Here is a 16191-nt window from a genome sequence, read left to right on the forward strand (position 1 = left end):
TAACTAAAATTCATTAGATTTTGGCTTTCTCACATAGTGCAAATATAATATTGAAATTTTTGGATATACAGTATATTTCTGTAATTCATGTGTGGTGGTTCTTTCCCTTTATTTGCCAAAATAAATGCTGTTGTTATTAAAATAGTCACTTAAGTACAATTTGGCCTAAATGAGGATAATTGGGTTGCAAATGCTGCACATCTTAATATCTGAATGTCTTCTAGATGCTTAATAATATAATTGATCAGAAAGAGCTTATTAGAAGAAAGGTAGAAAACGTAAAGAAAAAATTACGAAAAAAGAGGAAGAAAACCCTTGATGCACTAATAGAAACTGAGGTAAGAATTTAAGTTCAATATCTAATTTTGAATTTACAGTTTATGTATGTCAGTGAAAACTATTCAAGCAAGTTTAATTTTAAATGAATGTGTCTCATTTCTTATTGGTTGTACTAAATCAACTAGGGATAAAAGTGCACACACTCACACACACACAGTCCTTGTGTTTTCATTTACTTTCTCTTGCAGTATCTTTCTCACTCGTCTAGTTTATCAGGGACATGCCTCCTAATCAGGATAAATACAAGGAAAATTTGATATTGGATTCATGCAGAAGTCTACTCCTTTCTGTGATGGCCATGCTGTCTCCTTTTACTTGGAGATTAAAAACAAAAAAAAAAATGAAGAAGAAGAAAAGAAATAAAAAGGAAAGAAAACAAGAAAGAACAGAGGGAGAAAAGGAAGGAAAAGGGGAATTGCTATGGTCTGAATGTTTGTGTTCACCCAAAATTCATATGTTGAAACATAATCCCCAATAAGAGGCTAGGCCAGAGGTGATTAGATTATGAGAGCTTGTTGGGATTAGTGCCCCTATAAGAGAGGCCCCAAGAATCTTGCTTGCCCCTTCTACCACATGAGTATGAAGGAAGAAGACACCATCTCTGAAGCAGAGGGAGAGGCTTCATGAGACACCAAATCTGTTGTTGCCTAGTTCTTGGATTGCTTAGCTCTAGAACTTTAAGACATACATTTCTATGGTTTATAAAGTACTCATTCTAAGGCATTTTGTTATAACAGCCTAAACAAACTAAGACAGGAAGAAAGAAAATGAAAGAAGGAAGGAAGGAAGGGAGAGAGGGAGGGAGGAAGGAAGGAAGGAAGGAAGGAAAGAAGGAAGGAAGGAGGCACAAAAGGAGGGAGGGAGAGAAGGAAGGAAGAAAGGGAGGGAGGGAGGGAGGAGGAAAGGAAGGAAGGAAGGAAGGAGAAGTCAAAATTAAACAATAAAAAATAGCATGATTGCACTTTTGTTAAATGGCTAGAATCTTCTATTGACATATGTGTACTGTTTTAGCCCCAAATCATCAATCTGACACTCTGAAACTACAAAATATCACATTTAATATAAACATGCTTAAACTAGTGAGCATTTCCTTTTCAGATAGAGAACTTAGATCACTAATGTAATTTAATTATTTTTATATTGTATCATATAATTTGACTATACATTTTAATATTCCAAAAGATAATTTAATTTAAAAACATATACGTAATTCTTTAAATTTTAAGCCAACTACTACTAAGATTTTGTTCTTAGAAAGCATCTTCACTTATCCAATTAAAGTTAACTTTTTCTATTCATCTTACTATTGGTTTTGTACACAAAGCCTTTATTTAGTTGTCAGTTAAAATAAAGGATTGACTTTACATGGTAAAATGATACTGTTTTGCCAGGGAAAAGACCTCCACTGGCTTTGCTTTTGATGAGGAGAGCTTAAAGCAGAAGGTTTTTAAATTATGAGATGCCCTATTGGAGTCACAGCTTAGAAAAGAAGTATAGTTCAAGAGCCAAAAAATAATTTTAAAATAATTTACTTTTATTTGCACTTTATAAAGGACACTGTGACCAGAACTGTAATGGTATCCTCATCACTCCCAAGAGACGCTCCTTGTACATACCTCTTTGCCTTTCCCCCCGATGTTCTCACACACTACAGGGACTAAGTGTCTCTCATCAATTTTCTGAAAAGTCACCCTTCCTATTTACCTCATGTCCATCTATCTCTTTCCCTCTTTTACTGAGCTGTGTAGCAAGAATATTTTAATATAGCAGTTGGGCAAAGGCAAGACTCACTTCTTCAATAGAGATAGGACTAGAGCCCAAACTCGACTGTTAGAGTCAGCTTACTTTTTAGCCAAAAGAAGGAGAGAAAAGTCAAAGAGCACTGCAAGTTTAGTGCTGTTGTCTTCTGCATGAACTCAGTGCCTACTAGGTCTGCTAGGCACTATATTCACATCTTCAGGTGAAAGAGAGTGTAGCTTCTCTGAGGAAGATGACTGAGAGTGTGCGAGGCTGTGGACAGGGAGTAGACTTCACTCCTTCTGAGAAAAAAATGAAGTGGGTGAATTGCAGGGTTCATGGGCTATATTTGGTGTAGACTTCATAACAGTAAACAGCTCCATCCCTGTCTGGTACCCAGGGCTTTGTGGGTTTCTCTGAATAGGCAAATGCTTAAATACATTCAAGTATACTTAAGAGAGTATCCTTGGTAGTGGCACTTCTTGCACGCTAGAATTTGGGAATTAGGAGTCATAAGTGGAAGATGTGATTACTACAGCAGTGAAAAATGACTGGGTCAATTCAGAGCAGAAAAGAAAATCATTTTCCCAGCATGGGTATTGTCTTCAGCCAATGTTATCAGTAGAAGTCAGGTAGGTCAGCTACCTCTTATGAGCTTCATTAATTATTATCAACGTAATTTATTAATGTTGATTTCAATGTGCTGACAACGGGCAAACACATGGCTCAGATCATTTCATTGAATTCTCACAGCAACCCTGTGAAGTACTTAGTATTGCATTTATATAAATTAAAAGCTGAGGTTTAGAGAGGTTAAATTCCCAAGTAGCAAGAATCCCCTTCTGTCCAATCTCAAAACTCATGCATGCCAATATCTACTATGTATACTAAAATCTCATGTAATTTCTTTTAGCAGCAGTGACCAAAAAGCAAGGGCCAGTTTTGGTATAGAGAAAATAGTAAAGGCTTTGGAGTCAGAGAAATCTAGTGTTTAACCAGTCATCACCACTTAAACTAGCTGTACCATCCAGACTACTCTGGATTTTTTATTGTAAAATGGATATAACATTGATTATATTGCTACTGTGAGTCATAAAAGGCACAGTTCAAATACAATGCATAGTACAGTAATCTGTGCATTGTAACACCCACTGATTGCTCCCTTACCCCCATTGCCTTTTCTACAAAGTAGAGACTGGGATTTGTACTGTATCAGAGAGTATTGTGTTTCTGCAGATGGGAGCAATCTACAGACCAAAACATTTGTTCCTACCTGACATTAAATTTTACCCCCAAGTTAGTATGTATTCAGCATAAATAAATGGATGTGTGACTAGAGACTTTAGGGCTTTTTCCAAATTAGAAATATTTCCCTATGAAAGTTCTTATTGCTAACATTTCTATCTCTGGTGAATTATTGGCTGTAGGAAAGGGGAGAAAGTCAATATTGTCTTTATTATTATTATTATACTTTAAGTTCTAGGGTACACGTGCACAACGTGCAGGTTTGTTACATATGTATACATGTGCCATGTTGGTATGCTGCACCCATTAACTCGTCATTTACATTAGGTATATCTCCTAATGTTATCCCTCCTTCCTCCCCCCACCCCATGACAGGCCCCGGTGTGTGATGTTCCCCACCCTGTGTCCAAGTGTTCTCATTGTTCAGTTCCCACATATGAGTGAGAACATGCAGTGTTTGGTTTTCTGTCCTTGCGATAGTTTGCTGAGAATGATGGTTTCCAGCTTCATACATGTCCCTACAAATTACATGAACTCATCCTTTTTATGGCTGCATAGTATTCCATGGTGTATATGTGCCACATTTTCTTAATCCAGTCTATCACTGATGGACATTTGGGTTGATTTCAAGTCTTTGCTATTGTGAATAGTGCTGCAATAAACATATGTGTGCATGTGTCTTTATAGCAGCATGATTTATAATCCTTTGGGTATATACCCAGTAATGGGATGGCTGGGTCAAATGGTATTTCTAGTTCTAGATGCTTGAGGAATTGCCACAGTCTTCCACAATGGTTGAACTAGTTTACTGTCCCACCAACAGTGTAAAAGTGTTCCTATTTCTCCACATCCTCTCCAGAACCTGTTGTTTCCTGACTTTTTAATGATTGCCATTCTAACTGGTGTGAGATGGTATCTCATTGTGGTTTTGATTTGCATTTCTCTGATGGCCAGTGATGATGAGCATTTTTTCATGTGAAGGACCTCTTCAAGGAGAACTACAAACCACTGCTCAACGAAATAAAAGAGGACACAACAAACGGAAGAACATTCCATGCTCATGGATAAGAAGAATCAATATCGTGAAAATGGCCATACTGCCCAAGGTTATTTATAGATTCAATGCCATCCCCATCAAGCTACCAATGACTTTCTTCACAGAATTGGAAAAGACTATTTTAAAGTTCATATGGAACCAAAAAAGAGCCTGCATTGCCAAGACAGTCCTAAGCCAAAAGAACAAAGCTGGAGGCATCACGTTACCTGACTTCAAACTATGCTACAAGGCTACAGTAACCAAAACAGCATGGTGCTGGTACTGAAACAGATATATAGACCAATGGAACAGAGCAGAGCCCTCAGAAGTAATACCACACATCTACAACCATCTGATCTTTGACAAACCTGACAAAAACAAGAAATGGGGAAAGGATTCCCTATTTAATAAACGGTGCTGGGAAAACTGACTAGCCATGTGTAGAAAGCTGAAACTAGATCCCTTCCTTACACCTTATACAAAAATTAATTCAAGATAGATTAAAGACTTAAATGTTAGACCTAAAACCATAAAAACTCTAGAAAAAAAACCTAGGCGATACCATTCAGGACATAGGCATGGTCAAGGACTTCATGACTAAAACACCAAAAGCAATGGCAACAAAAGCCAAAATAGACAACTGGGATCTAATTAAAGAGCTTCTGTACAGCAAAGGAAACTACCATCAGAGTGAACAGGCAACTTGCAGAATGGGAGGAAATTTTTACAATCTACCCATCTGACAAAGGGCTAATATCCAGAATCTACAAAGAACTTAAACAAATTTACAAGAAAAAATCAACCCCGTCAAAAAGTGGGCAAAGGATATGAACAGACACTTCTCAAAAGAAGACATTTATGCAGCCAATATTGTCTTCAACCTGGTAATATGTCCTCTAGATGTATGTCAGATGTGGTTCCAATAGCATTTGTTGGTGGAAAGCATGTGGGCCATGAGAGAGAGGTGTCCTCATATCATTTTTAAAATGTTTGCCTTATAATGGGCCTCAAAAGAAATATAAAAAAATTACAGAGAAAATAATAATAGATATTTGCTGCATGTTTTCTGTGTGTCAGGCATTGTTTTAAGTGCACGGACATAACAGCGCATCATTTCATTTTCATGATAAGCCTATGAAGAGTGTGCTATTACCTCTATCTTACAGTTGAGAAATCTGATGCTTTGTTTTTTAATTAACTTGTACAGGTTCACATAACTCATTAGTGGTAAAGTTGCAATTCCAACCCAGACAATCTGACACTGAAATAGATGCTCTTAACCATTACATTGTATTGGTCATGTCACCCAAGTTTGCATACAATGAATTAAAATCAGAAATCAATGACAAAGATATAGGGCAAAAAGAAATAAAAAGTATATGCACTACTAGAAATATTTCAGAATCACATTTCTTTTATTAATTTGCTTCTGTGCTAAGAAATTACTAAAATACAAATTACCATTTATTTATACATGACCAATAATGACAAACTATATAGCAAAATTTATGACATAGGCCAATATAGTATTTTTACATTACCAATAAATGATTTTGATTTTTAAAAAAATCTAAAAATATTTAACATATTTATTAAGGGCAAAGAAGAAAAAATGAAAATTAACAGCCATGGGAATGATTAAAAGGGGTATAATTATATACACAGTGAATTAAATACTACTTTGCATAGGAATTTGTTTTAAGATATATATCAATTGTATGATTTCTTTATAAAATAAAATGGTGAAAACTGGGTCAAAAGAAATAAAACACAAGAATAGATCAATGATCATAGAAGAAATTTAATTTGTCCAAACTCTACCAATGAAATCAAGAATCAGCCAAGATACTTTATGAGTCTATCTACAAATACCACTTACAGAGCATAAGAAAGCATGGAAATCTTCTAAAATCATTCTATAATGAAACTAAAACCTTGCAACCATAACCAAAAAATAATAGCACAAGAAACAAATGCATTGGTGATCTTGCTTATAAGCATAGATGACCAGATCATAAATATATTAGCTAAATAAATTTTACAGTGTGCTAAAAGATATACTATGCAAAACCAGATTCCTTTGAAGAGGAGACTCTTCAGCTAAGACTAAGTAATGAATGATGAACTCTGATCTAAATATCAAATTTAGGGATAGAGAGCATGCAGTATCTCAGAGTGTCCATACTCACACCTGTCCACTCTCTGTCTTTGGGTTTGCTTCCACCCCCACCCAAATAACTTAATACTCCAATGGGCCTATCAACAAATCCTAGTTAGCTATATTTCCACTACATTCCGGTATAAGGAGAAAAAATCCTTTTATTTATCAGTAGAAAATTTTCAGAACTTCCAGAAAAGGAAGGAAACAAAGCAGGAAGGATGTGAAAATTCAAATGCAGTACCCAATGTTCAAAATCTTAGACAAATGGTAAGGTTTTATAGGAAAATAAATATAAAATATTAGTTGTTACTCTTGAAATCCATGAGTAAAGAAAGTATTTGGAAGCATATGGGGAAAATAGAAGATAGTGGAGGCAGAAGGAGCCATTGAGATCTGTAGAATCAGTTAGGAGAGTAACACTAATTAGCAGCCATGCTGAATGTGGGGAACAATTCAATAACAGTCAATCAGTGAGTCAGTCACTCAGTCCCATTTGAACACAAACAGTCATAAAGGGATGACACAAAAATAGATGCACAATCAAATGTTCATTCTGGAATTGCACAGGCCTACCATGGAAAGAAGTGCTGGTAGTAAATATTGGCTTCTTTTGCTGGAAAGATCAGAACAATATATATATCCTTGTCCACCTGCCAATGCACTTTGTACATATTTGAAAACCAGTAACAACATGTTAGCATCTTAAAATGACATGCTTATAAAGTGTGCATTTAGGTGTGTGTTTGGAAAGGGGAGCAAGTTTGTGTGGGACAGAGAGAATAAACAATTTTATTTTTTAGAAAATTAATCAGATGTAACAGTGGAGAATATAAACCTCAGTTGTTTTTTTTAGAGACAGGGTCTCACTCTGTCACTTGGGCTGGAGTGCAATGGAGCAATCATGACTCATTGCATCCTTGACCTCCTATACTCAAGTGATCCTCCCATCTCAGCCTCCCAAGTAGCTGGGACTACAGGTGTGAAACACCGCACCTGGCTATTTAAAAAAATTTGGGGTAGAGACCAGGTGCTTGCTTTGTTGTCCAGGGTGGTCTTGAACTCCTGGCTCTAAGTGAACTCCTGGCTCCTTCTGCTTTGACTTCCCAAAGTGCTGGGATTACAGGAGTGAGTCATCAGGTGTGGCCCACTATTAACTTTTAATTGTTCACACAGCCAATGTAACTGTGTTCCTAAATAGCAGGGATTTGAAAATCCAAGTATTTAAAATAAAACACTCGTGTATATTTTTTTTCAGAGTAAACGCTCAGCAATTTTTAAAGACCTAGAAGCAACTAAAAGTAAGACAATGATTTTTTATGCAAAAATAAATGAATTGAATGAGGAATTAAAAGCAAAAGAAGAAGAAAAGAAAAGTTTTGATCAGACACTTGAAATATTAAAGTAAGTACTTAAACTTTATCAAAATATGAAGTGTATTAAAAATATTAATAAAAGAAATAAGATCAAATTTCCATATTTAAAATGTATTCTTAAAATGGTTCATATTTTTAATTATAATGTAGTATAGAATATATGCATGATATTTGATAATTTTAGTTTATAAAAGCATAATCATAAACTGCTTTCATTCATTATTGCTTCTCTGGGTTTGTTCTTATTTGAATAACTGGAAATGTTTCTCCCTTTCCAAGGAGGAGAACTTTTATTCTTTATGACATTAATAACATTCTTCATTACTTTCAGATGTATCAGTATTTATATGCCATGTTTAATAATTTATGGTTTTTCACCCAAATGTTTTTGATTAGTTTTGAGGTAAGAGTTCAGACTCAGATATCCTATAAAATCTCGTGCAATTTATTCAAAATCATCATCTTCAAAAGTTTCTTATCAGTCACCTCATGAGTCAGGGATATAATTGTTCAGGGTTAGTAAGGCCTTTGGCTTGGAGAATGATCATGCTCTCAGGCTCAATGGGTATCCATAGACCCTAACCTAAAACTTATTTACTCTTCCTTTACTCATTTTGCTTCTCATTTCCTATCTTGTAAAACATTGAGAACTGGACTTGGAGGAATATTAGAGGAACATGCATTGGCCACATTTAGGGACAACAGTCTGCTTTAAATACAGAAGGCTACTACAAGCATTAGCAAAATCGTAATGCTTGAGGGATAAAGTGTCAAAAAAAATTTATGCCCAGCCTATTGCCATGCATTCTAATGGAGTCAAGTCAATGCCCCCATCAAGCATTTGTTTAGCTATTATCATAGGGTAAAACTTATTTTCAACATGACAATTCAGCTTTATCTGAAAAACACTACTCATATTCACTATATTATGTGAAAAAGTAGGGACACATACCATTTACTTTTAAAGATATTTATCCACCTTATTTAAAACCTGTAAGAGTATCTTGGGACTCAAAGATATAAATATAAATGTATATAACTTACATTAAAATTATAAAGATCTAATTCAGGAGCTGATGAAAATTTTTTCTTCAGGCTTCCTCCCATTTCAATCCTAACTTCTTCTGAAGCTGGATTATATGGCCTTTCAGACAAGAGTGGTTTCCATGTCCCAGTGAATCAGTTCTCTCTCTAAACTTGACAAAACCCTGCCTTCCAACAAGAAAAGGAGAAAAAGAATTAGCCAATACTGTGGAATTACTTATACAACTATTAATTAGCAGTTATGATATATAATGTCAAATAATATTTAAAGCTACCATTGAATGACTTGCTATTGTGCCAGGTACGTCCTGGACAATGTGTGTACCTTGTCTCATCCAATTATTATAGCAAATGGTTAAATTGTATCGTTTCCAATGAATGCTGAGAAACAGAGGCTCAGGGAACCTTAAGATCACACTCTTAAGTAGTGGTAGAGCTAGCTTCAGCTTAGCTCCAACCTGTTCCAAGTGTGTGCTTTCAACTGACCCCCTAAAGTGGGATTATAAAGGAAGATCAGCTGTTTTATCAATAATCTACTGATATGTTCAGTAAGTTCCCATAACAAGTTACTTATTATTTATTGAGAACTCATAGTGGGCATACTGCCAGGCAAGTGGCACTTGCCATACTGCCATGGCAAGTGGGAAAGTGTATCTTCAAGTGTCTGAAGATCCTTGCAGAGAGACAAACCTTATATAAACAAGACAATTAAAATATGGTGTTAAAAATAGTGGCAATCAAAGCCATCCTTGACCCTCATTTAATTTTTATAATTGCTTCTTAACTAGAAACTGGAAAATTAAAATCCAGACCCATAAGACTTCAAAGTCCGCTTGTTTATCACCGTGAGAAAGGAAACATTATTTTATTGCATAGATATACACGTATATAGTGTATATAAATGTCTGTGTAGATATAATTAATACAATGCTATAATTAATATAATTCAATATCAAAACAGTGTAGAGAACAAAGTACATGCGGTCAAGATATATCAATTTTTGGGGGGAGCAACTATGAACATTTTATCGTTTTGGTCACACTAGCTCCTTCCTGTGTGAATTTCACTGGTTCTCTCTACTCCAAGATGTCAATATCATTGGCTACTGATCAGACATCACTTAATAATTTGGAATGTTTTTGGTATGAATGATGTAAAGGAAAAACCAGGGCAAGGCAGATGAAAGATGAGAAGAACCTTATTTCCTATAGAAGAAGAGGCTCACATCCACTAAGTGTAAACAAGGTGATATGTTTTCAGATTTGCTGATAATAGCTATAATGAAGAGCGGAAAAAAATGAGTACTTAATGTTGAACTGCTGAATCAGAAAAAGGCAGGACTAGATTTGAATTCTGGTCCTGTCATTTACCAACTAGTTGAGCTTACACAAGCTAATTAATTATCCAAGTTTAGGTTCCTCAATTCTAGATGGCTATCTCATTATTATTTTATAGAGTGGTTTTTGTTGTATTAAATGGGATATTATTTAAAAGCAGAGATATTAGTTTAGCCCTTCCCAAAATATTAGTCTTGCTGCCTTTATAGCTAACTGTGCAAGTGATTTAATTTTCTGTATCAGTAGACTTGTTAACTAATGTGGATAGAATAAGACTGTGCTGAGCTTTCTCAGATATCTTATTCTGGACACTGAGTTGCTGCTCAACTTTGGCAAGCAAGTTATTGTTACCAGTATTGTTTTAACCATGTTTTGATACTTTTCTACTAGTATTGTTCCATACATAACTACTGAGTTCACCATAAAAGTTATTTTACCTTTGCATTAGGGTGTGTTTAATTGCAAATGATAAAATACAGACATGCACACACTTGCATACATACACACACCTATTCACATACCAGCTTAAACAATAAAAAATATATCATCCTATATAACAGGAAGCATAAAAAACAAAAAATGCATCATCTTACTTAACACCAGCTTAAACAATAAAAAAGGCGTCATCTTGTATAATTGGCAGGGGAAGCTTCAGGTTTGCTTGATTCAACAGCTCAATACCAGGCACTCATTTTTTTCTCTCTGCACTATGGCTGTTGGCAGCAACTTTGAAAGCATGATGTGTAAGTCACATTTAGTGGGTATGAGCTCTTCTACATGGAATTAAGCGCTTCTCACTCATTTCCTCGAGCTATCTTAATATATCTTCTCACCCCTGGACAATGGGACATATGCTGGTTGGACTAATCAGAATATATCTCTAGAGTTACATGCTGCTTGGAGGAGGGGTTTTCTTGAAATGCCTAGAGAACAGAAGCATGCTGGATAGGCAACCAAGAGAATCCACTGTTTTTCGATAGATTTTCTTCTACCTGGATGATTTAGATGTAGCACTATGGAAGTAGACCTTGGGAAAAAACAGGGAATTTTTCCAAGGCCTGTCAGCTCAAGGCTCTTCAAGATTTTTCATTTTGGTCCTTTTAAAATGTCTCATAAATGCATTTTGAAAAATAAAATATGAATTGATTAGTGGCACATGGAATTCTTTCTTCATAGGAACAAATTTATAACTATGAGATTTAAAAGGGAACATGCACAAACTGTGTTCGATCATTATATGCAAGAGAAAAAAGACTGTGAAGAGAGAATCTTTGAGGAAGATCAGAGATTTAGAGTGCTCCTTGCTGTAAGACAAAAAACTCTTCGAGATACCCAAGTGAGTATTATTTTTGCATGTTTCAAAATGAAACAAATATAGTGATAGTCAAATTAGCAGCTAGTTTGAGACAATTTTTATCCTGAAGTAGCAAGGGTGTTGAGATTTTAAAAATAAATTTGTTAGCATAATAAACCTGTAAGTTTTCGTTGTTTCTTCTAAGTAATTATTATATATTCATAGAGCATATTGTACTTTTCAATGCGTTTTATGTGTACTCTCATTTATTATCATACTTTAGTTTATTTTGAAGTCTATTAATATAAAAATGTAGGCTATATTTATTCCAGAGTCCTTTTATGCTTTTAATGAAGGATGTGAGAATGAGAATGGTTATCATTTGTTTCTGAATAAATATACTTTGAATGTTTACCAACCACTTTTTTGAGGAATGAAAATATGTCACCCTCTTTTTCTGTAGAAAAATTTTGCATAATATTCTAATGGACCTGTAAATTTACTTGTTTGAAACAGGGAAATTGTATTAAAATTACTTTTAGGCCTGAATTTTTATTAATCAAATTATATTAAGCTATACCTATAATGATTCCTATCCCGTTTTAAATTTTGCAATAGTTTTTGTTACCTTTAATTGTAATGAATTAGTACCATATTTAAAATACATTTAAAAAATTACTCATTTTTGGAAGATACAATGGGACATCTTTTCTAAAAAGCAAAAAAGTTTTCTGTGCTATTTTAAAACTCTTCTGTGAAAGTTTTCAAAGTATATGTAGTATCATGAAATATGAGCTATTTTTGATCCTCATATTTATATATTCAAATATGATATTTATATATTCAATTATTATATCAATATTTCAGTTAATTTCCCTACTTTTTACATATCCAAAGATGTGTGAGAACTTTTTTTTAAAGACTATTTGGAACAAATGTACATTGAATGAACAAGTATGCGGGTGAAAGAACATATCTTCTTTAGTTCTATTGGTATGGTTTGTCTATAAGAAAATTACAAAGAAGAGAATAATACTTTGTTAATAACAATGCTAAGTAACATTCTATTTTAAATGTGGCCATTACATTTTAGAAAAGGGTTTTCTTGACCTAAAAATATGAAAATAATTGGTGCCATCTAGTGGCAATACGTGATGCCTCTTCTTAGAGCAGTTACTGAAACCGATGGCTGAGTTTCAGATGTGTGAGCTACGAATGAATTGGAGGAAGCTTAGACTCCAAAGCACCTCTCAGAACAAGGAGGCTTAAGTTGTTTACTGACTTAAGTAAGCATTCTTCCCCACCTCACATTTTATTAGAGCAGTAGAATTAGTTATTTGAATTCAACCACATTTTCTAGTCACAGTGGTGCTGAGAACACAGTGGGGTCTCAATAATCATTTATCGACTGGCATTCCAGCACTATAATGGAACAATAATAATTAGTGAAGTGGCAAAAGATGGTCAGCAAGAGAGAGATGAATAAAACATCCTCTATAACCAGCCTTTAAATTATTGAGATTTGCATTTCTTTTCATCAAAAAGCCTGTCCCTGCCTTTCTACTCCCAACTTTACCCACCCCCAGCCACTCGGAAGCATTATATGGTCTCAGGATTTTTTCTGGGCACTGATCTCTATCTGAACTTGTTTTGGTAATTCATTTATACCTGTTTTTTGTCTCCCTATCTCCTGCCAGAATAATGTCTTCTCTAAGGGGAGGGAATTTTCTTTTATATTCTTTTCTGTATCCTAAAATCTCAGTACTATGTCTGGCCAGAAGTACCCAATAAATACGTGTTGAATGAATAAATAGATAGATAATAGATGCTTTTTGGATAATTTTGCTGTCCACATGCTTGCTAGTAACAAGAAGCAGGAGCATTTCAGAAATACTGTTCAAACTCCACCAGCCTAATACTCCTGATACTTTACCAAACTTATCCTGGGTGCAGAAGCTGAATCAGTCTCTCTCTCTTTCTCTGTGTCTCTCTCTTTCTCTCTCTGTCTGTCTCATTCTCTTTCTTTTCCTGATACTTCCTACTCTAGTGAAAATGGTTAAATCATCTATTGCTTTCTAGCACTTAAGGATTCTGTTAACTATGTCAACAGTGCTTTTCAGATAACCTTAAATTTATATGAAGTTGTCTCTTACCAGTTTCTTGGATAGCTCTTTGTTGTGCGTTCACCTTATGTGACCAGAATCATAGAGTTTGAAGATGCGGAGTTTAGAGATTGATGTGCCTTATCATTAATGATGCTATTTATTTATGATTATGATCAGTTATTGAGTGTTAAACAGTGAAAAGACGATGTGATTTCTTGTAGAAACCTGATCTCATCCTTGTTTAGGAAGTGGTAAGGGCGTAAATGTGTATGTAATGTAAAGGATCCCTGCAAAGAAAAGAGTCTCATTAAAGGCATCGTTATAAATGTAATGTTACTAATCTGAGGTGTCCCTTTTGGGCAAAAGAATTAATCACAATTATGGATCATCTGTAGGGATGGTTTAATAAAATACTTCATAAAAGCCACAAGAGTTAATGGAGAATATGAGAAAACACACAATAGAATTAGAAATACCAACAGCTAATAAAAGTAAGAAAATATACACAAACTTCAGATAACATACAGACAGCATGGTTCTGGATTTAAATCTGCTCTCTCTTCAGTAGGCAATTCCATATCATATATCCGTAAATGGTAGATTTTTTAATAATGTCATAGCATTTTTACTAACTGCCTATAATTTGCAAATGCCATTGCTTAAGATCAAATTTTCAGTGTACCATATTCATCAGAAGACTATAGATCTAGCTAGTGATGTTTGTCCTTGCTTTTGGAAATATCTATACAAAATTGTAGGCTATATATGATATAATTTATTATGAGTTGTCCTTAGAAGACCTGCCGTATCGCCTATGTCATTTCGTTTCTCTTTGTGTTCTTTCCATAGATTTGCTCTCCCCTCTATAATTTAGCTTATGAGAGAAGTACAATGACCTACACTGGAAGAACAATTTCCAGATTGAGTTCTAGTAGAGACAATCTCCCATTCCTTGTAGAGTTAATTGCTTTTTATTCTGCTCCATATTTTCTACTCTCAGGAAATACCTCTTCCTCTGGCTATAGCAGTCCCAAATTTGGATATAAAATTGTTTTTGACACTTTCATGTGGAAAAGTTTTAGCTTAATACAGTGTTTCATTTGACCACCAGGTACTGGAATAGTAAACATTTCAAACAAATTTAATCTCTGAGATATTCTAAAGATTATCACAATTTGTATCTTATTCTCCCATTGGTCACTCATCATTTCTGCATTCTCACAACTATTTCATGAGTATGACTGTATTCAAGGCACTCAGTGTTGAATGACCGAAACCCTACACTACATTTTCAAGACACATCAGCAGGAAGATGGAAGATTTGAAAAACAGACTTGAATATAGTGGTCACATTCAAATTATAAATATGATGACCACATCCAAATTACAAACAGTAAATTGTGGCCTTATCCACTGTTCTAAAAAAAATTAGAGATTACTTTGAGTAAAAAACATGACATATTCTGTGGTCTAAATTGTGGGAAATGAATATGTGATAAATCTGGAAACATTTAGGGGAGCTGACCAATGGATTTCCTGGGCAAGAGTAATTTGCCTTAATGACAACCTTCCTGTTGCAAAGACTATTCTACTGTAACATGAATTTTTTTTTAAGTTAGGAACATGCTTTACATAATTAATATTTCTTTTAAAAGTACTTCTGATAGGATTGAGCATCAATTAATCACACATAATTATATAAATTAGGCTTATCGTGTTGCTTTTTAAAAGTAACTTGTTAAAATCTATCTCTGTTTGAGGAATGAGCATTTTAATTTGAAGATGGCAGCAAGAGTGCTAATTTTATATCACAGATTACCTCATGTTTTTGCACAGATCCGATGCTTCAATCATCGCAAGTACTTAACAGGAGAGAGTAGCACTAGAATATAGAGGAAGGATGGGGCTTGGATATGGGTGATTCCTAAATTTAAATTTAATAGATTTTGAGTGTTTCCTTAGAGCATTATCCATTAAACAAGGAAGAAGCTTCTCTTATTTGTAAATCTCTCTCTAGCATCATGTCACTCCTTGTGGATATGTGGCAGAATTACTGCTAATACTATATTAAAGCAATATCTATCTGAAATTTGAATAGATTTTTTATTTTCTGCTTTGACAATCAACTACCATTTTTAGCTTTTTTTTTAACTACCTAGAAGCATCTATTGCAATTATTTGGCTATAGTTCAATTTTTCTAAAAATTAGTATTTTTCTTATATAGTTGTGGTAATACCCAATGAACATAGTTTAGATATTATGATTTTCTCAGGGAACATTCATTTTCCAGTGGGAATGGAAAATGAATGTTCCCTGAGAAAATCATAATATCACTTTTGCAATGCCTTACCCCACTGTGGAGTAACAGCAAAAATATGTGATTTTTCTCTTTTGATCAACTAAAATAATTATGTTTTGAAATATCAAATTGCATTTTTAAATATATGTTAATTGGCTATGGTTTATTAAATTTTTAGTACATTACTAGATTTAATTTACAAACATTTAATTTAGAATA

At 34.4% G+C, this 16191-nt stretch overlaps 1 protein-coding gene across 6 annotated transcripts in view; it reads left to right on the forward strand.

Moving 5' to 3' along the window:
* The window catches only part of CCDC178 (coiled-coil domain containing 178), a 506076-nt gene that overhangs the window by 213329 nt on the left and 276556 nt on the right, over positions 1-16191 (forward strand). For all 6 annotated transcript variants that reach the window (XR_009213490.1, XM_058438507.1, XM_058438509.1 and 3 more), the window contains exons 18-20: positions 225-338; positions 7774-7919; positions 11450-11609. Coding sequence is in view for 5 of the 6 variants with exons in the window: in XM_058438507.1 (XP_058294490.1) it covers positions 225-338; positions 7774-7919; positions 11450-11609 (420 nt within the window). In the remaining variant the exon portion in view is untranslated. The remainder of the gene's footprint in view (positions 1-224; positions 339-7773; positions 7920-11449; positions 11610-16191) is intronic.

The sequence above is a fragment of the Hylobates moloch genome, unplaced genomic scaffold, assembly GCF_009828535.3.
Source record: "Hylobates moloch isolate HMO894 unplaced genomic scaffold, HMol_V3 SCAFFOLD_5, whole genome shotgun sequence".
NCBI classification, from domain to species: domain Eukaryota; kingdom Metazoa; phylum Chordata; class Mammalia; order Primates; family Hylobatidae; genus Hylobates; species Hylobates moloch.